Source organism: Coloeus monedula (assembly GCF_965178545.1).
Source record: "Coloeus monedula genome assembly, chromosome: 13".
Lineage (NCBI taxonomy): Eukaryota > Metazoa > Chordata > Aves > Passeriformes > Corvidae > Coloeus > Coloeus monedula.
The window spans coordinates 19,148,542-19,173,130 of record NC_138793.1 but is presented as its reverse complement, the minus strand read 5'-3'; the positions used below and the strand labels follow the sequence as shown (position 1 = coordinate 19,173,130).

The 24,589-nt window shown below is 53.0% G+C and overlaps 1 protein-coding gene across 1 annotated transcript in view; it reads left to right on the top strand.

Annotated features, from left to right (window-relative positions):
• SLC7A5 (solute carrier family 7 member 5) overlaps positions 1 to 23,359 on the top strand; it is a gene marked incomplete at its 5' end in the record, with an annotated part of 29,359 nt that extends 6,000 nt beyond the window's left edge. The window contains 9 exons of the mRNA XM_082289822.1: positions 5,962 to 6,087; positions 15,630 to 15,735; positions 16,068 to 16,112; positions 17,557 to 17,680; positions 18,849 to 18,952; positions 19,574 to 19,670; positions 20,125 to 20,274; positions 21,141 to 21,318; positions 23,003 to 23,359. Of these exons, the coding sequence (XP_082145948.1) occupies positions 5,962 to 6,087; positions 15,630 to 15,735; positions 16,068 to 16,112; positions 17,557 to 17,680; positions 18,849 to 18,952; positions 19,574 to 19,670; positions 20,125 to 20,274; positions 21,141 to 21,318; positions 23,003 to 23,058 (986 nt within the window). The 3' untranslated portion in view covers positions 23,059 to 23,359. The remainder of the gene's footprint in view (positions 1 to 5,961; positions 6,088 to 15,629; positions 15,736 to 16,067; positions 16,113 to 17,556; positions 17,681 to 18,848; positions 18,953 to 19,573; positions 19,671 to 20,124; positions 20,275 to 21,140; positions 21,319 to 23,002) is intronic.
• Positions 23,360 to 24,589: the final 1,230 nt, after the last annotated feature.

The window sequence follows — 24,589 nt, the reverse complement described above, 5'->3', positions numbered from 1 at the left end:
TTGGCAGGAAATCACAAGCTTCTTCCTAAGGAGACAAAATAGCAACTCCTGCCTCTAGGTAGGAGCCACCTGGCCCAACACTGGGGAATTCTTTGGAGTTTTCCTGTGTCGGAGTGTCCCACTGTCATTATGGGATGTTGGTACCACAGGAATAGGGGTGTTGCACAGATTTGACGTGTTCAAGGTGTCCGGGGTTGTTTGTTGGGACATCCAGAGCTCCTGGTTTCGGGGTAGATTTGGAGATGATCCCTTTTCTTAAACTCCTTGGTAGGGCAGTTTGCCTTCTCCTTTGCTTTCTTCTTTGTTGATGCACCATTCCCTGATTGCTGTTTTGGGAAGAGGAACAAAAAGGGAATTGGAAAGCGTTGCCAGCTGTGTTGATTATTATAAGGAGATTTTAATATAGACACGTTTGTTCTGGGGCCAAATGCTTTCCAACAGCCTCGTGTGCCCCCAGGCCTCTGCCTTTCCTGACTGATTGCCCTTGGTGTTAAGTTTCTCCAGAGATTTGTCCTTGCAGAAATATCTGCAAAGTTTTTCCCTCTGCTTTTACCCTTCCCCACCTTGCAGGGCACAAAGCCTTCAATCAATACCTGTCAGCTTGAAATTCCTGATGCATTTTCTGCCTGTGACCTTGCCTGTCTCATGTTGGACTGTGCAGCTGGAAACACCTGAGACTTTTGGGAGGCACTGTGGCATCCCAACCACTGGAATATAAAACTACTATGGGTTTCTTGCCTTGGTGAATTGATTTTCCCATGGGTTTAACCCACTCTAGTCAGTATAACTTAATTTTTCCTTTGTCCTATGTGGATTAACTTTCTTCCAACCTCTGGTGGGCTCAGGCAGCAATTCCCTAAAAGCCATGGGATGTTCTGTGCCTGTTCCATGTGCTCTGCCATCCCTGGGATTTGTTCCTTGGTCCCACAGGCTCAGCTTGGCCTGTCTATGCCTGAAACCTGCTTTCAGCACGGTTGGTAGGAGAGAAAACTGCTGGTCTGTCACCTGCCCTTCATGGGGAGGGAAAGGAGCAGCCTTTTCTGTGGGATGAGGAAGGGAAAGGAGCTGGATTCTGGGAGTAATTGTGAGGGAAAATCAACGTCAGCCAGTGGCAGGTGGTAAATGGGAGAGCATCATCTTACAGTGGCAAGGGCCAGGCACTTGGGAAATGTGAGTTACAGACACAGTTATGCATGGTAGAACAGTTCACATTCCTTGTTTTCCTGGCAGGAAAGCTGATGGAGGGGATTTCCCTTCATTTTCCCTTTATTTTCCACAACTTCCCAACCTGCCGTGCGTTTTCACTGGGTCCTGTAATACCACAAACAGGAGTCTCTGGGGAATTCAGAGCAAGTTAATGAGTTTAGTCCTCTAAAGGCAGCTACTTCCAGACCTTTATCCCTGTTCCAGAGGTGTACGTGGAATTACACAGGCAGCCCCACAGGTCAGGCCCAGGGAACCCTACAGGAGGTGAAATTAAGGACAGAAGGGACATTGTGCAAGTGTGTGTGACCCCACAGGCAGCACGATGCAGCCATGCCAGTACCTCAGGAATTCCTGTGCTCATTCCAGGATCATTTCACCTGCAGAGCTGCTGAGGATCTTGGGTTGAGCAAGCTCCTGTCACCCCCAGGCAGTTCCACGTGGGGCTGGGATTGGAGCTTTGCTCCATCTCCCCTCGGTTATCCCGGGAAAGCTGCAGCCCTGCCTGTTTGACAGGAATCTTGCCAAGGCTGTTGCATCAGAAGTGGCCGGCCCAGGTTTTCCTGTGCCCAGCTCCATTCCCACTGTTTGCTCTGGGCAGAGCCTCAGCTCTCCCCCATCCTGCCTTTCCCCTGAACACACAGGAGCTGTTGTTCTTGGATGTGTTCTAGGTGGGATTGAGCCGTTTCTCTGGCTGCTTCGCAGGCATTTTTTCCTGTTGTCATCTGGGAATGGTGTCTGGGAAGGAACTTGGGAGGCAACTTCAAAGGGACACAGCCATAAAATGAGAATTGGGGGGGGGGTAAAGTCCTGGGACTGATGTTTGTCCTTGTTCCTGTCAGGAATGGGGAATTCCCTGGCTGTGCAGGTGAGTGCCAGTGGAGCAGGTTCAGTGAGATGCCTGAAGCCAGTGCAGGACAGAGGAAATATTGAAGCCTGTTGTCTTTAGAAAGCCAGATTTCCCTCTGAAAGCCTCTGGCTTCCCTTGTGGCTTGAGTTAATCTTGGAATGAGGCTGGGCTGGAGCAGTCCTTGGAGGGGTGAAGGGATGAAGGGATGCACCTGGAGAGCAAAAACCAGGATCTCTCCTGCCAGAGTGGTAAGTGATAAGTAAGTCAAGCTAGATGAGATGTAAGGGAAACATTTGTTATTGTGAGGGTGGGCAGGCCCTGGCACAGGGTGCCCAGAGCAGCTGTGGCTGCCCCTGGATCCTTGCAAGTGCCCAAGGCCAGGCTGGAATGGACTTGGAGCACCCTGGGAGAGTAGAAGGTGTCCCTGCCCATGGGACTGGAACAAGATGAGCTTTAATGTTCCTTCCAACCCAAACCAGTCTGGGATTCTATGAAAAGTCCCCCCCCATCTATCTGCCATCCCTTCAGCTTTCTAACACTTATTATCCCAATTATGTAAAGCTTTGGAGAGGGGCTGCTGGCTCAGCCCGGCCGTGGCACGTCAGGTCATGCTGAAATCCTTGTTCCTAGAATGATTCCTGATGGGTCACTCCAAAGCTCTGCCTGGCTGCTGTCTGACAGGACTGGAGCCTTAGGAAAACACTGCAGGAATTAGGGCAGCACAGCCTGATCTCTGTATCACTGCCCTGATTTGTGGTGGAGCTGTGCAGCTTTGCTGTGTTTTTCCTGGAGTGGTTCAGCCGAGGTGAGGGAGCGCTGCCAGGAGGATCCCGCAGCCCCTGCGTGGTGGGGCAGCATCTGGGATCAAAGCAATCAAACTCACTGCTTTCAGAAATCCCAGCCTCCTGAGAAGCTCAGCAGCCACTGGAATTTATCCTGGAGTTTTACGGAGAAGGCTCTCGTCCTGTTTGCCATCTGCAGGATTCTTCCTGATGGGCAAGACTGGGGGATTTTTGGCCATTCCTATGTTGGAAGTATTGAAGTGGAGTAACTCCACCGTGCTCCTTTAGGAAAGACAAATATTACTCTGAAGTGGGAAAAGCAAAACAGAGGGAAATGTGATACAAGGGCTCTGACTCACAACCATGGCAGAAACTTCCAGCCGTGTTTACTCTCTGATCCCAAAGTGTTTTCTCATTTTTAGGAAGCCTGTTTATCTGGCACTGATGGGGTTTTGGGGCTGAACATGGATACTTGGACAGTGTAGGATATTTTTTCCTTTTATTTTCACCACCACCCTCCAGGGGACTCTGTACAGAACCAGGACATGGCAAACAGCCCCTAAAAATCAGTGTTGAAGTAGGGGTGAAGCAGTTACTGTCACAGACCCAGAATGCCTAAATGGGGCAGGGAATGTCACTGTCACACCTCTCAGGGCTGTCCTCACCACAGGAGCAGCAGCAGCAGCAGCAGCAGCGTGGTTTTAGACGTGTGAGCACATCCTTTAAATATCCCTCTGTAAACAAGGGCAGATTTATTTTTAGCATAATTGCTGGTCAAAGGGAATCCTGGCCCCAAAGCTCCCTGACCGTGAGGATTCACTGGAGGTGCCTTCAGGGATGAGGTGGGAGTTCTGCTGGGTGACATTCCCTGTGTTTCCTTGTCCCTTGTAGCACTGTAAGGTCACTTGGTTAAGCTGTGTTTCCTCCTCCCTGCTGTCTGACCATGTCCCTTGCCCTGTCCCTGGAGGCAGACATGTCCCAGTGTCCCTGTGTGGTGACAGAGCTGTGACCCCACAAGCACAGCGCTGCTCTAGGGGCTGAGAACCCTCAGGCCTGGCCATGGTGTGTCTGTCCCTGTCCCTTATCTCCCAGAGCAGCGCAGGGCCCTGGCACGGGGACAGTGGTGTGGCACATCTGTCACCACAATCACTCACCCCCGCTGCTGGCCAGAGCCCAGCTCGTGCTGTCCTGTGACTCCAGCACGGCTCTGCTTCCTCAAAAACAGCTCAGGGTCATTTCAGTCTCAGCCACACTCCCAAAGGGGCTCCAAGGGCACAATACAAAATCCATCTCCAATCCTTGTTTACTTGTGGCTGTCACTCTTGTGGGTTGGGTTGGATCATGCGCTTTCCTTCCTGACACATCCAGCTCTCGCTTCTCCGCACTTTAAATGCTCTTGTGTTGAAATGGCAGCGGATCCTGGAGATGGCAGGGTGGGGGAAGGAGCCAGTGATCCTGAAAGCCATCGGGTCCTGGGACACTGGCACAGGCTGCCCCATTCCTGGCAGTGCCCAAGGCCTGCTTGGATGGGGCTTGGAGCACCCTGGGATAGTGGAAGGTGTCCCTTCCCATGGCAGGGGTGGAACTGGATCTTTAAGGTCCTTCCAACCCAAACTCTTCTGTGATTCTGGGATCAGATGCTCTGGGCTCTAAGCTGGGAGTGCACATCCAGCTCATACCCTCAGGAGAGTGGGACTGGGATGTTTTGGGGAGCAGCTGTTTGGTTCTGGTCGAGGCCTTGGGCTCCTGTGAAAAAGAGCTGCAGGCTCTGGGAAAGACCCTTTGTGTGAGGGCAGAGGCCAGTGGGGAAAGAATCCTGCGGGGAAAAGCCTCCAGCTCCGGGAGGAGATTTGGGATCTACTCCTCCCTGAGCTGCCGGTGAGTGCTCAGGGCTGGGGCTGGCCAGGGCACAGCCAGGGGGTCACCGGGCTGGAGAAGGGGCATCCAGCACGTGGGCAGTCACCCTCGGTGTGACATTTGCCTGTGTCCATAACAAGCAGGAGGGTGTGGGGGGGAAGCAAGGCACCAAAATAGTCAATGATTCGTGAGGGCAGCAGAGCTTGGCCATTATTTGCTCTGCAGCAGGTGAAGCTCAGCCAGGAGCAGCTCTGGGGCTTCAGACAAGGCCTGGTTCAAGCTGTGCCCTGCCTGGCAGGAATGGCATGCTGGCAGGAGAGGGATACAGAGGAGAAAGGGGGAGGGATATGGCAAAAAAAGGTCGGAGATAAACCCCAGTAGTTGCATTAACCAAAGGGTAGCTTGTGGGCTGCGGGAGCTTCTCAGCAAACAAATACTGCTGGGGAGGCAATGCCGTGCTGGGAAGTCCTCTCCTCCATGCCCAGGAGCCCTGGCACAGGCCCACAGCTGTCCCTGGCACCGGGGCTTTCCGCAGCTCCAGCTTCCCTTCCCCCCTGCCCCAGTGACCTGCAGGTGTTGCTTGTGTCCAGCCCGGGGTCAGGGCAGGGCTGGCTCCCTTCCCTTCAGCAGGGTCATGTGGTGTGGCCTCGAGAGCCTTTGGGGTGCTGTTGTTACAAAATCCCCATGGATCAGTCCTGGAGGCTCGGTCTGACATCCCTGGAGTGTTTCCACACACCAGCAGCACTGAATGGGATCGATGGGACAGGGGCTGTGGCCATTGGTGCTGGGGGTGCAGTCAGGGCTGATATTTCCAAGCCCTCAGAAGTGTTTTCCAATGCAGCAGTGCCATTCCATGTCCCGAGGGCCACAGGCACTGTTCACACCACTTACTGCCAAAATAAAGGGTGGAACTGAGATGTGTGAGGCTGCAGAGCTTTCCATGAGTTTCTCTTCTGGGAAGAGGCTCTGGTTGGTTGCTTTAGCAAAAAGGAATCACAGAATGGTTTGGGTTGGAAGGGACCTTGGAGATCATCTCATTCCATCCTCTGCCATGGGCAGGGACACCTTCCATAGCCCAGGATGCTCCAAGTCCCATCCAACCTGGGCTCCATGGGCAGCCACAGCTTCTCTGGGCACCCTGTGCCAGGCCCTCCCCACCTTCACGGGGAGGAATTCCTTCCCAATATCCCATCTAAAGATTCCTTGTGATTTTTGGTGCATCTGGAGTGTCTCCCTGGGTGCTGACGTTGTCCCTGTGTGTCCCCTCAGTGCTGCTCACAGCTGTGAACTGCTACAGTGTCAAGGCTGCCACCCGTGTGCAGGACGCCTTTGCTGCGGCCAAGCTGCTGGCGCTGGCTCTCATCATCATCCTGGGCTTCGTGCAGCTGGCAAAGGGTGAGTGCTGTTCCTTTTCTCCTTTTGGGACCGTGCAGGTAAAGCAGGATGAGGGACAAAGCCCAGGAATCCAACCCCAGGTGTTTCAGAGCTTTGCAAACCTCCTCTGTTCTCTCAGATGCTTGGGGGATGCTTCCAGCTTTGCCAAGGGCTGAGGTTTTGCATTTTATTTGTGGGATTTTGTATTTCTGTCACTGTCAGGCTTCATTTCATGCTACTGAAACCACTTAAAGTCTTTCCTACTTGGACAGAGACTGTGGCTTCTCCCTTTGGGATTGCAGGGAGTGAAAATGTTGGTGCTGCTGCACTGGGAAATCTCTTTGCTCACAGAGAATTATCTGCATGTGCAAACCACTTCCAGTCATCCTAATCCTTCCACAAACTCCCCCTGCACATTTCCCTTCATCCTGTTCCAGGTGTGGAGTGGCTCAGGCCAGCTCTGGGTCACCCAGGGACACCTGGGTCAGGCAGGGCTGCAGAGCCCACGAGGAGCAGAGAGATTGGAGCTCTCAGCTGGCGCTGGCACCTGGAAAAGGAGATAAAAATGGGAAGATAAAGCAGATTTTCTGGTGGTTCTGCTGGTTTGCTTCATGAGCACATAAAATCCTCTCAAAGCAGGGAGATGGTTTGTTCCAAACCCATTTGAGTTTGTTCCAAACCTGATTAACTCACAGTTAAACCAAGTGTGGTTTTTTCATGCAAGTTTTGTGGAAATAAACATTTCTTGGGAAACAGTCCAGTCCTTATTTTTGGTTCAAAAGGGGATAAAATCTCCAGGGAATCCTGTCCCTGCACAGGGGGTGTGTCTGTGTGTGCTCGTGGGTCTCTAATTCCTGTCCCAGCTCTGGGAGCCAGTGCTGTCTTTGCAGAATTTCTTGCTTTGTCAGAGATTTTATTTTCTTCCAGCTCAGTGCAGACACTCAACAGGGACATTGTTCGAGGCTTATCACAAAATACACTTCCTCCCTCTGCCCAGCTCCCCAGCCTGCTCTGCTGAACCTTTTGATTCTCTCCCAGGAGGAGAAGGATAAATCACTGTAAATCTCTTTTAGTTGGTTAACATTTTACCATGAAGATCTTTACAACTGGGCTTTGTTTGCAGATATAATCTTAATTTGCATCTTCAGAATGTGCTGTTCTTTTGGCCTTTTTGGGGGAGGCTGAGCCTCTTTCTGCCCTGCTTCTTCAGGTGGAAATCCACGAGGTTTCCCTTGACTCCTGTCTGTAACTGAGAAGGGATTTCTGCCCTGTGTACAATAAAAATCCCTCCTCCCCTCCCGTGTCCCAGGAGTTGTTTTACTTCCCTTGAAGTTTGTTGCAGTTTCAGGTGTTTGTGGCTGTGCAGACCTTGCAGGGCAGGGAATTCCATGGGATTTATTTTCCTGCTGAACCACCTGGCAGGGAGATGGAAAACAGTTCCTGGACAGTAACACCTGTAGGCAAAGACCTTTTCTCCCTGTCTGAGCACCCAACACTCAAACCACAGTGGGATCCTTGGGATCCAGAGCAGATCCTGGGTTGTTGTCCCAAGTGAAACATTCCTGCTTGTCTGAGTCCCTGTGCCACAGCTGGGATTCTGCCTGGCCTCCAACATGGATTTCATTAATCTCCTTAGGGAAGTTCCAGGCTCTCTGCTAAGTCCTTAAGAACATGCAAGCTCCTTTCCTGGCCCTTCCTCAGCTCCCACCTGCAGTTTGCACCTTGCTCCATTTTCCTTTCAGTCATTCCAGGTGACTCCATGCTTTTAGCAGGGATACAGCAAGAAATTGTCTCTTTTCTTCTTTTTTTTTTTTAATTCAAGGAAAACACAAAAGCTTCCATTTTCATTGACCATGGGAAAACACTGCTTTGTCCCACACAGAACCACATTTCCATGCCCTTGTGTTCTGCTGTGCCCATTCCAATGTTGTTTTTGGACAAAGAGGACTCTTCCCACCACAGCTGGGTGAATCCAGCCAAGCTGGCAGCTGGTTTTGGGGTGCTGGTTTGTCTGGGGCTGCCCTTTCAGGGGGGATGGGGCTGTATATTCCCAGGATGATCTGGACAATGAACTGGTTTTACTGGTTCCTGTCCCACTGCTGGTTTGTGTTCCCTGTATCCATAAACAGACCAGAGAAGCAACACCACATTTCTTGCTGAAATGGGGAAATTTTTGTGATTTCACAGAAATCCCTCTGCATTGACCTCCCACCTTCAGCTCTTGGCTTTTTTTCTTTTTATCCTTTCCTTGGCTCTTTTCCTGATTTGCAGAAGAGCAGGAATCTCTCAAGGCCAAAGGACTCTGTGGCAATTTTGCCCCACTGGAAAGAGCATTTCCCTGTCAGCAGCTGCTTCCCATCACTCCTTCCATGCCCTTTCCAAAGGAGGAGGCTGGAAGCTGCTTTCCTACTCAGCCTTTTTAAGTGCTTGAAGGTTGGCTCAGTGGAACTGAGCTGCTTGGGGTGCAGTTATTTTATTAATACAAAAATGAAACTTTTAAAAGCCTTTATGGGGCTGGAGATGAGTGGTTTGAAAAGTCCTGGATTTGGGTGTTGGTGTGTAAAACCTTCTATGTGGCCCCCAGATTACAGCTTGGAAATAATAGAAATAAATCAATTAAATAAATAATAACTTATTTAAATACTTCTAGAAATAACTTACATAATAGAAATAACTTAAAACATAGGATCAGAGTTTTTTTACTCCAGTATTATAAAAACAAGGTTTATTTTGATTTTCTTACTTTACCAGCTCTCTCAATTTGCTTTCTGTCCAACTGGGTATTTTTTGGCCATATTCCTGGGATATCTGGGACTGGATCATGGAGAAGGGTTGGACAGCAGGTCTGAGGGGTATTTCTGCCCTGGATGTGATACAGAGGTCTGTGGGTATGTCCTCTCCATACCTGCCCCTTAAAAACTGACTGAGGTGTGGGATGGTCAAAAAATTCGGGTATTAAGGACAGCCTCATGCTTTTTACAAGTGAGGAAGTTGAGGAAAGGTTTTGATGTCAAAGAATTAGAAAAAAACATCACAGATGTTTTACATGTATTTTTTTTCCCTGTGAATGATGCCTTGGGGTTTCTGGAGTGTTTCTGTCCTTGTGCAGCTGGAGCAGGGAGGTGCAGCTCCAGCCCTTGCTGTGATCCCTCACCAGCAGCTCTGCTTGAAAACCTGGAATTGGGCCTTTGGGATTTAGAGAAATAGAATTTAACACTGATTTTATTGAATTGCTTTTGCTGAATTTATTGTCCCTTTCCCTGGCTGATTCCTGATGTGAAATTCCTGGTGTGTGGTGCCTCCAGCAGCTGTTTGGTGGCAGCAGCATTTTTCTCCCTGACTCCTTTGGGCTGTCAGGGATGCAGAGCTGCATCTGCCAGAGCAGCGTGAGGTCAGTTAAGGACAGAGCAGGCAGGTTTAACTCCAGAGCAGAGCTTAGACGGGGCAGGAGGTTTGGGTTTAATTTGGGCTTTTTTTTTTTTTTTTCTGAGAATCATGAAATTGTTTGGGTGGGAAGGGACTTAAAACCCATCCAGTGCCACTCCTGCCATGGGGAAGGACACCTTCCACTATCCCAGGCTGCTCCAAGCCTGGGAGGAAAGGAAGACGGAGTCGATTTTCCCTCCTTCTTTCTCAAAAATGGGATTCGTCACCAAAGAAAAAAAAAAAAGGCAGGGGAAAAATATATGGACAGGAAACTACCAAAATAACCACCAGGGAGAAAGCCAGAGGCCAAAGGGGCACTTTCTAGCAAAAGGGATCTGATAAATGAAAGCAGCACCCAGATGTCTCAACCCCACAGTGCCAGACGTTGTCTTGCACCTGGAGTTCTAAAAATGGCATTTTAAGAGCCAAACTCTGCACTCTGAAGGTCTGAATCTTCCTTCTGGTACTTCCAGAACCCTCCCAGCAGAGTTCAGGATTTCCAGCCACAACATCACCTTTAAACAGCTTTTTACAGTGTTGGGGTGGGGGTGGCAGAGCTGGCTGGGATTGTGCCCTGGGACAGACCCTGGACAGGGGTGTCCAGGGAAGCTGTGGCTGCCCCTGGATCCCTGGAAGTGTCCAAGGCCAGGTTGGATGGGGCTTGGAGTACCCTGGGATGGTGGAAGGTGTCCCTGCCTATGGCAGAGGGTGGGATGGGATGAAATTTGAGGTCCCTTCCCACCCAAACCATTCCAAGATTCCGTGGTCAGCCAAGGGCCTGGCCACAGCCTGGGACACGGGGCTGGAGCTGTGAGAGGAGTCCGGAGCCCAGAGCAGGGGGGTGTTCCCCACCCAGCCCATCCTGACTCCCGCCCTGCATCCTCCCTGGCAGCTGGAGCCCAGTCCAGGGATAGGGAGCATCCCTCCCGGTGTGTCCCTGGGGCACAAGGGCGTGCAGGGACAGCACTCCCTGCAGCCGCCGCTGCTGCTGCCCGGCCCCCTGCCATCCCAAATGCCACCGCCGGGAGTGCTTCTCCAGCGGGGAGCTTCGCAGGGAGGCTCCTTCCTCATCCTCCCGTTCCCGGAGCGTGGCAGCAGGGACAGGGAAGGGCCAGGGCAGCTGGGACAGCTGCCACACCCTGCCCCTCCAACTCACAGCAGCCTCGTGCTGCAGATTCGTCAGGTGTCAAACGCTGCCGGGCTGATCCCACACAGTTGTGTTTTATGGGCCTCACTCCCTAATCCTGGAGTTCTCCAGCCCGAGGGGATGGAGGAGCTCTGCTGGAGCAGAGCTCAGTTCTGCTCACACAGTTGTTTCCTCTCCCTCTCTGCCCAGAAAAGTTTTGGCAATTGCAGGTTCAAGGGCAGATTTGAGCCTGTTTGGGCTTTTGCTTTGGACAAGTGTGGAGCTGCTGTCCAAAAAGAAATAAAACAGCAACAAAAAAACCCCAAACCAAGCAAAGAACCAAACTGAAAGAACACCAGCCCAAAAATACAGAAGCTGTGGGGCAGTGACCTGTACTGCCTGTTTTGATAACTCTGACCTGGAGGCTTGGCCTTTAAGGATGGTGGGAGCTGTTGTTTGTTTAATACCAGTGTTAAGGATATTTGCTGGACACTGGGGATGGAGGCTCAGCGCTGCCTTAACTCCTCAGGGTGGGGATGTGCCTGGATGTTCCCAAAGCTGTTTAAGCCAAGGAGTTGTGTGTTGTAGTGTGTTCATTTTGGGGATCCTGGGTGAAATTCCAGGTGCTGAGCTGGATCAGGGTGAGAGAGCAGAGAGGACTCTGCTTGCCCAGGGTGGGTTTTAAGGCAGCTGACCCAGGAGGCTCTGTTGGCTGCTCATTTTTCTGGGTGCAGCTATCCAGCAATGCAGACGGATTTAAGGGAGAGCAGTTAATGCTTTGGTATTTGTCCCTTTGCCTCTGTATGTCCTTCCAGTCTCTGGTGGCAGCAGGAGCACTCATTGTGCCAGAGGTGGATCCAGGCAGTTGTTATCTCCATGCCTCTGTGTAGACATGGACTTCTCCTGGCACTTTAAATCCATCCTTTCCCACTGCCTTTGGCTGCTGGGTTGGGATTAGTGTGCCTGTGGTGCTGGAGGGACAGGCAGGAGCATCTGCCCTCCCCAAATATTCCTGCACATCCAGCTTGGTGCCTCCATTAGCCCCTCCGGTGGCTCATTCAGATCCATCACAGGTTTTTATGAATGTGGACTGAACCTCTTGTGCAGACTTGAAAAGGAAAAACAAACTTATGGAAGTGGTTGGAAAACCCCTGGGTGCTTTGTTCAGGGCCTACACCTTGCTGTTCCTCTGCCTGGATGGGGATAGACAAGGGGGCATTTTAGAATTGCCTTTTCCACTTCATTCCAAGGATCAAAAGGACCCTTTTTGTCCATCCAGGGGTTCTGCAGTGACTGGAGTGGCTCCTGGAGAGGCCTCACTCCAGAGCTCCCAATGCTGCCTCTGACTCTGCTGCCTTATTTCCCCTAAGCAGATGTTCTGCCAGCACAGAGGGTGTGAAAATCAGGAGGTGTTTGTTTGGGAGGTTTTTTGGTGGCTCAGCAGGATGCAGAGGAGGTGGGAAAGGTGACAGCACGTTGTGTGGCCTGAGTAGTGTCCTGGGGGAGCCCTGGAAACGCAGTTGTGAAGTTGGAGTCATGAGGGGTGAGCCCAGGAGCCTTGGGGTCACCCTGAGGAGAAAAATGTCACAAATGTCTCTGGCAGAGCTCTCCACCCCTGGGAGCAGAGGATCTTTTCCGTGGAACAGGGGAAGGGACACAGCCGGGAGCTGCGGCTGCTCCTTGGATTCCCTCCCTGCTCCAGGGTTACAGCCCAGAAACTCCTCTGCTGCTCAGGGGCTGCTGCTCAGGGGCTGCCCCAAGCTGGCCTGGTCCCGGAGAGGAGCAGCCAGAAAGGAAGAACCCAGCAGCTCCTGTGGGTGCCCAGCTGTGCTTTCCAGGAGCTCCGAGTCCCCAGGGATGCTCTCCCAACCCTGGCCCCTGTCTCTCTCTTCTTCTCCGGACTCAGCCCCCTGAATTCTCGTTGCTTTTCCCAGGAAATGGCTCAGCAGCCGAGTGCATCTCCTCCTCTGGGGTTCTGGGTACAGACACCCTGTGCTGAGGGCCCCATCTCTCCATGGCTGTGTTCCCTCTCCTCGCTGTTGGGGCAAGTTGAAAATATTTAATTACCCTGCCATGCTTTGTGCAGGAGAAGATTGCTGTGCTATTAAAACCAGACCAGGCATGACTGGGGAGCAAATGAACATTTTTGAAGGAAGGGCCTGAACACGCAGCGCCTCACACGGGTCCCTCCCGCAGCAGGGCCCCGGCTGACCCGGCACAATTACCGAAGTCTTGGCAGCTGGAGGAGCAGCAAATGGGCTTTGTGTCACAGCTCGTTACCTTAATTTGGTTAATTGTAGAGCAGAGTGCGGTGGAACAGCCGGTTCAAACCAGGCTCAGGCTCTCCGGGGTGCCGGGCACGGGCAGGGCCTGGGGAGAGCGGGTGGGAGCCAGGGCGGGCAGAGCTCAGGATGAGCTTGGGGTGCCCCGGAGGCCGTGCTTGGCAGCCTCACCTGCACATTTGTAACCCTTGGTTAGATCTAAAGGCTGCAGATCTAAAAGCCTGGGGGCTGGAATTGTCGAGGCTTGAAGGATGGAGTGTCTGGGAAGTTTTGCAGATGGTCCAGCACACCCTGGTCTGGTTGACAAGGTGGGGTTGGATCAAAGATCCAAATTAGGATCAAACCTAAATAATTCTGGGAATTTTTAGCAGGGCCTGTTGATGGCTTGAGGGGTAATGGTTTTAAACTGGAAGAGGGCAGGTTTAGATGAGATACAAGGAAGACTTTTTTTATTATGATGGTGGTGAGATATGGACATTCCTGGTTATTCAGTTGTGTTCTGACATGTTGCTAAATCCATTTTACCCTGGGGCACAGAAATGGGAAGTTCAACAACTCACTGGGAGGTTTTGGGGAGATCCAACTTTCTAAAGGTGAGGTGGGAAGGGCAGTGAGGTGTTGGCTGCCTCAGGGAAAGGAATGTTTGGCTTGAGAGGATTTTGCCTGTGACAGACAGAAGGAGGATTTGGGGAGAGCTGGTGTCCAGCTGTGGACAAAAAAATGGAGCGGTGCTTGTGCTGCTCCCACATGGGAGCATTCTCCTGGGTGGTGAAGGTGATGATCCATGGATCGGGGTGGGAGCATGGAGAGCCTGAAACCTTTGAGAAGAGACATCCCGAGGAGTGTTTGAAATGCCTGGAGAGCCTCCTGCTCTCCCAGTCCATCCCATACTGTGCTGTTCCAGTAGCTAATTACAGGCACTGTGAACGAAAAGTGTCTCTTATTCCCAGAACAAAAGGCCTGGAAAGAACCAGGCTGGTAATTATTCAGGAAGGGCAGAGAATGAGGTGGGGAAAGCTGAGCCCGAGGGATGCAGCGGAATGTGATCCCCTGCATGCCCCTCCTGCTCAGCCCTTTGATTCACCTGGGCTAAACTGGGATTCTGGGCAGAACCTGCAAGGCAGAAATTGAAGTTAAACTCAGCCTGTTACCAGTCTCTGCATTTCCTGGCTCTGCTGTTGCACTGGGGTGTGTTTTTACAAAGGATTGGTGCATTTTGCTGAGGAGGATCACGGGCTCCAGGGCATCAAAAACATCCAGCACATCCCAAGGGAGATGCAGGAAAGACCTTCCTGGTGCAAGGAGCTGCTGGGAAAGAGGTGACTCCAGCAGAGAGCAGCAGTTGGGATTGGGATCGGGATCTGAGCAGGAGGAGCTTTGGGTTTCCCACTCTGGATGGATTCCCAGGCTGTGGATGAGCTGCTGCCGTGGGCCTGCTGCTCACAGCCACAGCATCCCCCTGCAAGGAAAGGATGAGGATGGGTCAGGGAAGGAGGAGGAAAGAGGAGATGGGGCTCTCCCACACACACAGGGCAGCTCCATGGCACTGGCAGAGGTCTGGAGCAGCCCCATGAGTGACAGATACTCCGGGAGGCCGATGGTGCTGCTGGGAAAAATCCCTCTTTCCCAGCACTGGGAAGATGAGTGGGAGGTGTTCCAGGGCCGGTGCATCCACATTTGTCACCCAGCCTCTGCAGCAGTGGCACAGGGGAGGGAGAATTTCCAGAGTGAGGCGAGAAGAAAGGCCATCCAGAGGGAAAACTCCTGCTGCTGGAGCATCCCTGTGCTTTTCCAGCAGCACCTCCTGGGTGCCCTGTGAAGAGGGATGAAGGTTTAAGCTCCAGCCCCTGCTGACTGCCTTGTGATGCAGCTGCTGGGGTGATTAGGAGAGATCTGTGCCCTAAGAGGAATCACATGGGCTCCCCCAGGGCTCGCTGGGTGCAGAGGTGCCCCTCTGCTTCCCACCACATTCCCTGCGCTCCAGGCTGGGAGCGTGGCTCTGCCATCCCTGTCCCACAGCCAGACCCCTGCATCAAAGACAGGGAACAAAACAACTGCAGAGCGCTTAAAAGCAAAATAAATAAACCTGGGGCTGCTCAGGGAGAGCTGGGACAAGAGGGACAATCAAATCTTCTATTTCGGGCGTTTTCTTTCAAAAGCAGATCCACAACAGGAACTTTTGATCATCAGGCCCTAAAGAAGGTGACTTCTGATATCCAAACCCCCAGAACCTGACTTCCCTCAATCAAAGGGATTGCCACGGGCCTCTGCTTTATCAGGTGGCTGGTGGAACTGGAGGAAATCCTGGGTTTCTGGGGGTTTGGGTGGCTGGTGGAAGTGCAGGAAATCCTGGGGCTTTATCGAAGGCCAGCAGCCTCGAGTTGAGAGGACAATGTGACAATCTCTGTTTGCAAAGCATCTTCCAGCAGGAAGGTCCCCAGGATGTCTCTGGGACATCACCTTGGTGACAGCACGTTGCAGTGTGAGAAAGTTTGGAGGAGTCAGTCCTTGCTTGAGATGTGTTTTTGGGGGTCATCATTTGGGGATGAACCCAGCTGGACTGATCCCTGAAAAACTGGAGGGAAAACGTGCCCGTGCTCAGCATAACCCGAAGAGCAGCAGGGTGATAATTAAGATAATTAATCCTAAAGCAGCTCTTGCCTCCAGGTTTCTCTGGATGCCTTTGGGGTTCAGAGCCCGTGGCACTGAGCGGGGTTTGTGTCCTGCAGGTGATGTGGAAAACCTGACCCCTGAAAAATCCTTCGAGGGCACCAAGGTGGGCGTTGGGAACATCGTGCTGGCTCTGTACAGCGGCCTCTTTGCCTACGGAGGATGGTAAGGCACAGCCCTCTCTCTTCCTTCCACACTGAACTCAGTTCCAACTCCAGTTCCAAACTGGAGCTCCTGATCATGCAATCATGGAATGTTTTGGGTTGGAAGGAACCTTCAGGATCATCCAGTCCAATGGGCAAGGACACCTCCCACTATCCCAGGTTGCTCCAAGCCCTGTCCAGCCTGGCCTTTTAGGATGTCAGTCATCCTAATTTTCCCCACAGGATCAGTCCCTGTGCCCCTCCTGGAATCCCTGTGCAGATGAATTTAACTGAATGGCACTTATTTCAGCCATGGACTAACCAGAATTAACCCCTGTCCCTTTGAAATTGCAGGAATTACTTGAATTTTGTGACAGAAGAGATGATAAATCCCTACAGGTAGGTGTGAGTGCAGGGATGACTTCCCTGGGGGAAAAGCTGTTGTTTTGGGGAAGCCCCTTCCTTGTGTGTTTAACAGAGGAGGAAGCCAAGGTCTTTATCTGGAAAAAGAGAAAACAAGATGGATTAATGACCTTCCACCTCCCTGGAATCAGGGAAAGGGAACATTAATGCCTGTAGGAGCAGAGCTGTTGTTTTCTCTGCTCTCCCATGCCGTGTTATCAGCGCTGGGAGAAATCTCTGCTTCCTTGGCCTGACACCTCTGTGAGTTATGGGCCAGGAAAGAGCACTCAGGGCTTTATTGCTGCCTTGGTTAAACTCCCACCGAGCATTTGTGCTGCTCTCCATGTGTTTGTGCTGCTCTCCGTGTATTTGTCCCGTGCTCTTCCCATCCTGTTGAGTGAGAGCTGCTTCCTGCTCTGCTCGTGCCTCTCGGGGTTATTTGGGGCCCTCAGCAGAGCAGGATGGTGCTGAGAAGTCCCTTCGGCTCCTGGGAAGGTGCCTGGGAGCTGCTGAGAGCTGAGGCTTGGGGCCACTTGTGCAAGAGCCGGTCCTGGCTGACCCTGGGGGTGCTTTGTGCCTGCTGGGAAGCACAGGGTTGGATCTGCCTCTTCCCAGAGAAACATCAAAAAGGGGCTGCATTTTGCAATTATTTTCATGTCTGCTGGATGCAGTTGTGGTATTTGACTCCACTCCTGCAGCTTGGAGCTCTGCTGGACCAATTAGAGTGGCACCAAGCAGGGTTTCCTTTTTCACGTTCCATTCTCAAATGAAGTTAAACTGTTGGGAAAGGCAAATTTGTACCAACACAGGCTGGTCACAGACCCACTCAGCTGTGCCTGAACCCCTTTTCTTTGAGTTCCTCAGCCCAGCCAGCTGCACAGAGTTAGAGCCTAAAACTGCCCCCTGCACCCCTGAGGTTCCCATCTCCCACAGGAATCCCCCCAGCACAAGGGAGCTCCTTTGCCCAGAGAGAATCCCTGTGCTGGTGCCACTGGGTATTTTAATTAATCGCCTCTGCAGGGATCCTGAATTCGTGCTCCTGCATGGAACCTCTCCATGAAAAAAGTCCCTTCTGCCCTAATCCTTCCCTCTCCAGCTGCAGCCTCCAGGCTGTTCAGGGAATCATGGAGTCGTTAAGGTTGGAAAAGACCTTGAGACCATGAACCAGCCCCACCAGCATGGGCACTGTGAACCATGTCCTCAGGTGCCACATCCTCGTGTTGTCTGAGGGATGGGGACTCCACCAGGCCTTGGGTAGCCTGTTCCTGTGTGGATATCCCCTCTCCCACGGGAGCAGCGTGTGCCTGGGCCACCGGCCACACGGAAAAGCCGGAGAACAGAGCAGCTTGAACAAAGCGAGCGAGCGCAGGGGGTGGCGATCCCTGGGATCAGCAGCTCCCTGCTCCCAGCTGCTCCAGGACAATGGATGTTTTTTTCCTAGAAACCTGCCTCTGGCTATCATCATCTCCCTGCCTGTCGTCACTCTGGTGTATGTGCTGACCAACTTGGCTTACTTCACCACGCTGAGCACGGAGCAGATGCTGATGTCCGAGGCCGTGGCTGTGGTAAGATCCTCGCTGCTCCAGCCTGACTCATCCCAGGGCAGGTGAAATCAGCCTTGGAATCACTGCACACATCTCCTGCTTTGTTCCAGACTGGTCAGGGCTGTTACAGAAACTCTGATGCTGAGCTGGAGATAAAGAGCAGCCGTGACGGGAGCAGGGAAGAACAGCATGATCCCGAGGGGATTATCCCGGGCAGCAGGGAGGGTGGCACTCGGTGCTGCTCTTCATTCTGAGCTAGGGAAGGTTGCTGCAGGCCTTGTGACTTCCCAGTGACTGCCCATCACTTACCAGAGCTCGATATTTATGGGGAAAGGTCACTCAGTCAACACTGAACTGGATTGTTCTCTCTCTGTGTCTCCCTTGTTTTAATTAAGAGAGAAAAATAATACTTCTATTAATTAAAATGCCAGTGTGGTCAGGAACCCTGATAGCTTCAGAAGGGAACAGACCTTGCAGACTGAGCCTGACCAGGATTGTTCAGGGCTTCGGGGGGAATCTGCCAGCCCAGGATGAGCTGAGCCCCTCAGGTGACACTGCTCCATCCTTTGGGTTGGGACCGAGGCCCTGCTCCAGCCTCAGTCTGTGCTGCAGGGAATCCTGGAATGGTTTGGGTGGGAAGCGACCTGAAAGTCCATCCCATTCCATCCCCTGCTGTGGGCAGGGACACCTTCCACTATCCCATGTTTCTCCAAGCCCTGTCCGTCCTGGCCTGGAGCAGCAGAGGCTGGAAATCAATCCCATCTTGTTGGTGCAACGCCGCAGTGGAGCAGCACAGGCTCAGCCTGCGACAAAAAGCTGCAGGGCCAGGTCCCTGCATGTCCCCAGGGCTGTGTCCCAGCTCCTGACTCAGCACTTGGCAGCAGCTGCTGTCTGAGTTTCCTCACGGTTTCCGTTTGGTCTTGAACTTTCTGATAGCTGTTGGACAAATGTTGTGTCCTGGCCCCGAAGGAAGGGCTGGCTGCTGATGGGTTTTAGCAATTCAATTCCACAATCTGCTTTTTCAGGAAAGAGGAGCAGCACATGGGAATATGGGAAATTCCATCACAGCTTCAGCACTGAGCTATTTGAAATCTCTTTTGTTGAGATTTCTCCAGATATTCTTTGTAGGTAGCTCTGAGTTTTTTGGGACATTGTGGGTGTGAAATGTGTCTCGTTGTCCCCCATTTAGGATTTTGGGAACTACCACCTCGGTGTCATGTCCTGGATCATCCCTGTCTTTGTTGGCCTCTCGTGCTTTGGGTCTGTCAATGGATCTCTCTTCACTTCTTCCCGGTAGGTTCCTTGCTCAATCCTGTGGGTTTTGTTTACAAGCTGTGCTTAGTTCCTCTTCCTTTGGAGTTCTCCTCCAGAGAGTGGCTGTGGGCAGACACAAAGTCTGGAGGGCCTGGAGGCCATGTGGGGAATGCAAGAAGACAAAGTCAGGCTTTAAAACCAGATTAAAGGCAACCTTTCAGTGCTCTTAATCTGCTGTTCCTCAGGCAAAGTTCTAGTGAGGTCAGTAAACCAGAACCAGACACAGCGTTCAGGGCTGATGAGAAAGTGGCTTTAATGAAAAGCAGAAAGTTGGGAGACTTCAGGGATGGGATGAGAATCCCTCGGGAAGGGGAGAAAGGCTGGGCAGGGGCAGGACTGAGATGGTTCCGGTTCTGACACATCCTTGTGTCTGGGGAGTCACTGAATTGCTGTCCCTGGAGAGCAGGATGTAAATCCATCCTTCCTGCATTCCTTGGCCATCTCCAGCCTCCCCTGTGAGTCAGGGGCCAGAGTTCCAGTCCTGGTGTTCCAGTCCTGCCTCGAGGCTGCCAGGGCTGAGCTCAGGCTGGCCCCACTCTTGAGCACAGAGCCCTGCAGGGGTGTGACTGCTCTGTGTTCCCTCTCTGTGTCCCCTCCCAGGCTGTTCTTCGTGGGATCCCGAGAGGGGCACCTGCCTTCCATCCTGTCCATGATCCATCCCCGGCTCCTCACCCCTGTCCCGTCCCTCGTGTTCACGGTGAGGCCCTGGGGCCGGGCTGGGGGGGATGGATCAGGGCTGGGATCCCATTGGAATGGAGCCACAGCCATTCCTGCATGTGCCTACAGGAGATGGACCCTCCTCTTCATGTCCTCATTGTCCACTTCCGTCTTGAATTCTCCCCATCCCTGGAAGTGTCCAAGGCCAGGTTGGACGGGGCTTGGAGCAGCCTGGGATAGTGGAAGGTGTCCCTGCCTGTGGCAGGGGGTTGGAACTAGAGGTCCCTTAAGCTTTGAGGGGTCCTTCCAACCCAAACCATTCCATGATCCTATGAAATGGTTCCAGGCACCAATTAAAAATGAGTTAAATAACTAAAAAATAGTCAATGGGATCCCTCTCCTGGCAGCTATTTTCTCTAAATCCCCCTGTTTAGTGCTGTAACATAGGTGGTTTTGCCTGCTTCCTTTCCTAATGGCCTTTTCCCTGGATTCAGTGTGTCATGACCCTGCTCTATGCCTTCTCCAACAACATCTTCTCAGTCATCAACTTCTTCAGCTTCTTCAACTGGCTGTGCGTGGCCCTGGCCATCATCGGGATGATGTGGCTGCGGTACAAGAAGCCAGAGCTGGAGAGGCCCATCAAGGTGAGAGTGGGGTGGGCACTGCCAGGGTGGGTGGGTCCTTCCCAGATCCCCTCCCAGCACCAGGGGAGGCCCAGCTGCTGGTCCTGCATGGAAAAGGGGCTGGGATTGCAGGGAATTGCTGTGTGCCACTAAAGGAGGTGTTCCTGCTGCTGAACCTCTGCAGGAGCACAAAGAGCTGCCTTGGGGACAGCACAGTGAGGGAGCTCTGGGTGACAGGGCCAGGGTGCTGTGGTGGCATCGTTTTCCATGAGTAACACACTCCCCAGGCCCGATCCCAGGCTGTGGCTCTCAGTGTAACACTCTGTACCCCCATGGAATTCCCCTAAAATAGTTTCCTGCTAAAGCAGCTGGCCCCGTGCCAAGCTCTGTCCCTGGCGTCCTTGGCCAGCTTGGCAGCCCCGTGTCCCATCTGGGAGGAGGCCAAGATCCTGTCAGCCCCCCATGCTTCTCCCCCAGAGGCTGCTTTTCCCTCATCCCACAGCACACTCGGGTCCGTGCCAGGCAGCAGCACCCACAGGGAAGCAAATCCACGGGCCAGGACTGGCGCCTTCCCAAAGGGAATCTTTGGTGGGGGTTCCCTTAGGTTTTGGGGTTTTCTTCTCAAAGCTGGGCTGCTCTCGTGGGTGCCCTGCTTGGAGTCCCCTGGGAAACTTGTGCTGTGCCTCTGTGGGGTTTGGTGCTGTTGGTGCAGATGACTTGGATAAGGAATTACGGGATTAGGGAGCTGCGGTCCAAAACGGTGCTGAGAAAGGCTCTTGGCCATGGTGGAACAATCATTCCATCCCTCCCCAGGCTGGATAAACTCCTGGAGAGCCTCCCCTGCTCCCCTGACACATCTCCTGACTTGTCCCTTGCTCCCTGCTCAGGTGAACATCTGCCTGCCCATCTTCTTCATCCTGGCCTGCCTGTTCCTCATCGCCGTTTCCTTCTGGATGACGCCCAAGGAATGTGGGATCGGCTTTGCCATCATCCTCAGTGGGATCCCCATTTACTTCTTCGGGGTCTGGTGGCAAAACAAGCCCAAGTGGGTTCTCCAAGGCATCTGTGAGTATCTGCAGTGAGGAGCAGCTTTGGCTCCCAAGAAGTTTCCCAGTGCTGTGCTGCAGCTGGCAGTGCTGGCTCTCCTCCCTGTGGAAGTGGAGGAGCTTCCAAACTCCTGGCTCTGATCCATTTTTCTTTCACCGTAACAAGTTTATCCTGATGAATGCCATGTGTACCAAGCACCCAAAATGCATCCTGATTTGCAATTATGGCAAAGTTTGGTACCAATACCATGTTTTTTGGGGTTTTTAATCTTGGCAAACAGATTGTTAGGAGCAGAGCATAATTCCCTGCTCCTGGAAAAGTCCAGGGCCAAGCCTTTGCTCAGCAGAGAATCCCTTCCCAGTGGTGGAGGAAGGATTGAGGACAGCTGGCCTCCATTTGACTGCTGAAAATCCACAATTAGTCCCGATCCACGGCTTAGCCAGTGCTAATATTTGGGATCCAGGCAAAGCTTGCCCTGGCATCCCCCTGTGGCCGTGGAGCAGAGGGAAGGGAAGGTCCCTCGATGTGTTCTCTCAGGTTTATTTTTCAGGGATCTGCTCCAAGGTTTCCCACCAGCTGCCACAAGGCCAGGGTGTGTTTGGAGGGATGGAGAGGCCGTGCTTGGCACACGGAACCTCTGCCTCAACCACCGAGCCCACAAAGTCAATCCCTGCTGTCCAAGTAACTGAACCCAGCGGCTCCTCCCCGCTCTCCTGCAAGGGGCTGACCTAGAAAAGCAGACAAGGAGAAGTGCCCAGCCTTAGCTGGGTGTTTTATGAGGAAGAAAAAGGCTTTCAGCAGCACTCAGCACTCGTTGTTCTTCTTTTCCCCCTGTCTCCCTCTCCCTCTCCCCCACACTCACTTTTTTATCCTGAGTTTAGGCTCAGTTCCTGGAAAAGCCATTTTTGCGATGCCTGGGTGGTAAATTACCATATTCATTGTTTTCTTCCACCAAAGGATTGTAAGGAGAATATTGAAAATATTCTGGGAACAGACAATGATAATCCTGCAAACGTCCACTGAGAAGCACAGGAACTTTAAATGTGACTTATTAATCCACTGCAGATAATTTGATCACCTCCCACTGATCTGAGCCTCACTTGGTTGTGCTTAGAATTAGTTTGGCCAGGCAGGAATATTTTGTGATCTCCAACCAGAGTGGAGCAGCAGGGAGCAGAGGAGGGTTTGGATGGGTGGGATAATAAAATGACTTCAGTTGAGCATCTTTTCCTGGGAAGTCTGCACCTGGAATGTCCCTTGGTTCCCACCTGCCCTGGGCCAGGCAGTGGCCTCTGCCCTGTGTGCAGGCCAGGGGGCTTTGGGTGGGTTTGTCCTTCAGAAGAGGCTGTGGGCTCACATGGCTTTCAGAATCAGAAGCAAAAGCTTCACCTTGGATTTTCCATGCCCATTCCTGACTCAGTTTTGGCTGCTCACACTCAGAGCATCCAGAATTAGGTCCCGTATCAGCAGGCAGGGAGAAGCTGTGCCCAGGAGTGGTGGGGCAGTGCGGAGTCCTCGCTGCAGGAGCAGGGCTGCTGGTGTGAGGTTTACATTTTGGGAATGGAGTAGGGAGTATCCATGGAATATTACAAGCCTTAAATTGTACTTGGACTCAGGGTGGGGAGGCAGTGGGCTCAGCCCTTCCCTCATGGACCCAGATTTCTGTTGGTAATCCGTGACCTTTCCTTTGCTTTCTCCGCAGTCTCCGCCACAGTCCTGTGCCAGAAACTGATGGAAGTGGTTCCTCAGGAATCCTAGGCAGGAAAAGCAGGGACACTGAGCTCGAGGAAACGCACAACGTGATTTTGAGATGACACAAGGATCCGACCCCTCACTCCCGAATCCCAGGCACCGGAGCGCCCCGCGGGAGCTGCTTCCTGCTGCCGCCACGGCCCCAAGGCTCTGCTTCGCCTCCTGCAGCCCCTCCTGCCCCGCCCAGCCTTGCAGCCCAGTGAGGAGAAGTTCTTGGTACGAGCACGAGCCAGGAGGATGAATTCCAAAGGGCAATTCCAGAGAGGTGCTGCCTGTGCCCTCTGTGTGTGTGAGGGCTGTGCTTGGCTCTGGGGGGCTCCTTTGCTTTGCCTCTGGGATCTGCTGGAGCCTGGTTGGAGTGGTCTGAGCGCCTGGGGGGGGGCTGGGGCTGCCACAGAGCCCTGGGGGGGACCTTGGCCTGGCCCAGGGGTGGGGTTGGGAAGCGGAGCTTTGCTGATGTTGCCTCATCCCCCCCCAAACTAAAACCCCCACGTGCTGCAGGACCCCACCTGGCAGCGGGACAAGGCAGAGCAGGACCAGTGACGTGGGGGGGCCTCATCTGAGTGTCACTGTGTTCCTCCCTAGAGCCCTGCCACCCTTTGGATTTGGATCACCACTCCCAGATCCAAGCCAGCTCCCTGCTGCTGAGCCAGTCCTCCAGGATGCTCTTCCCCACAATGCCCATCCCATGGCCCTGGGAATGAGCACTGAGGGGGGAGTTCCTGCTGAGAAGCCCAGGAACTGCACTCAGCAGAAGGCCAAGTCCTTGGCTTGCTCATTCCCTGCTTTTCTGTGCCAGGCTTTCATCCAGTGTGGGATGAGCAGCCTCGTGCTCTCCTCACAGCCCTGCTCAGGGAGCCGTGTTTGCCCCTAAACCATCTGCAGAGAGCCATAAAGGGTGGGATTCCCCTGGCACATTCCCTGGGGTCTCTCCATGCGCTGCCTGGCGCTGTTCCCTTTGTCCTGCTGTGTGTGTCTCCTCTGGAATGTGCCATGGAGATGGGACCAACCGGCTCTGCGGTGTGGAGAAGGGCAGATGTCCTGGCTGGCTGGAGCCACCTCGGGCTGCTGGAGATCATGGAATAGAGTGGAAAGAGACCTTAAAGCTCTTGGGCAGGGACACCTTCCACCATCCCAGGTTGCTCCAAGCCCTGTCCAGCCTTGCCGTGGACACTGCCAGGGATCCAGGGGCAGCCACAGCTGCTCTGGGCACCCTGTGCCAGGGCCTCCCCACCCTGTGAGAAATGAAAGTGAGTTCTGCTCTTAGGAGCAGGGCCTGGGCCTGATCCTCCCTCGTGCATCAGGTCTGGCCTGACGAGATCCCAGCACCACCCTCCCGTTCAGGAGCGATCCTGGAGCACAATCCGTGATCCACATGTGAAATCCTGGTTTGCTGTCGTGGGTGGTGCTGTCCCATCCCTGAGCACTCCCAGAATTCCTGTAGTTCCCGAGTAGTCAGCATTGTCCCCTTAGGGACACGTTGCTTCCTCTGGTCCAAAATGTCACCTTTGGGAAAGCTGCAGTTCCTGAACCATTT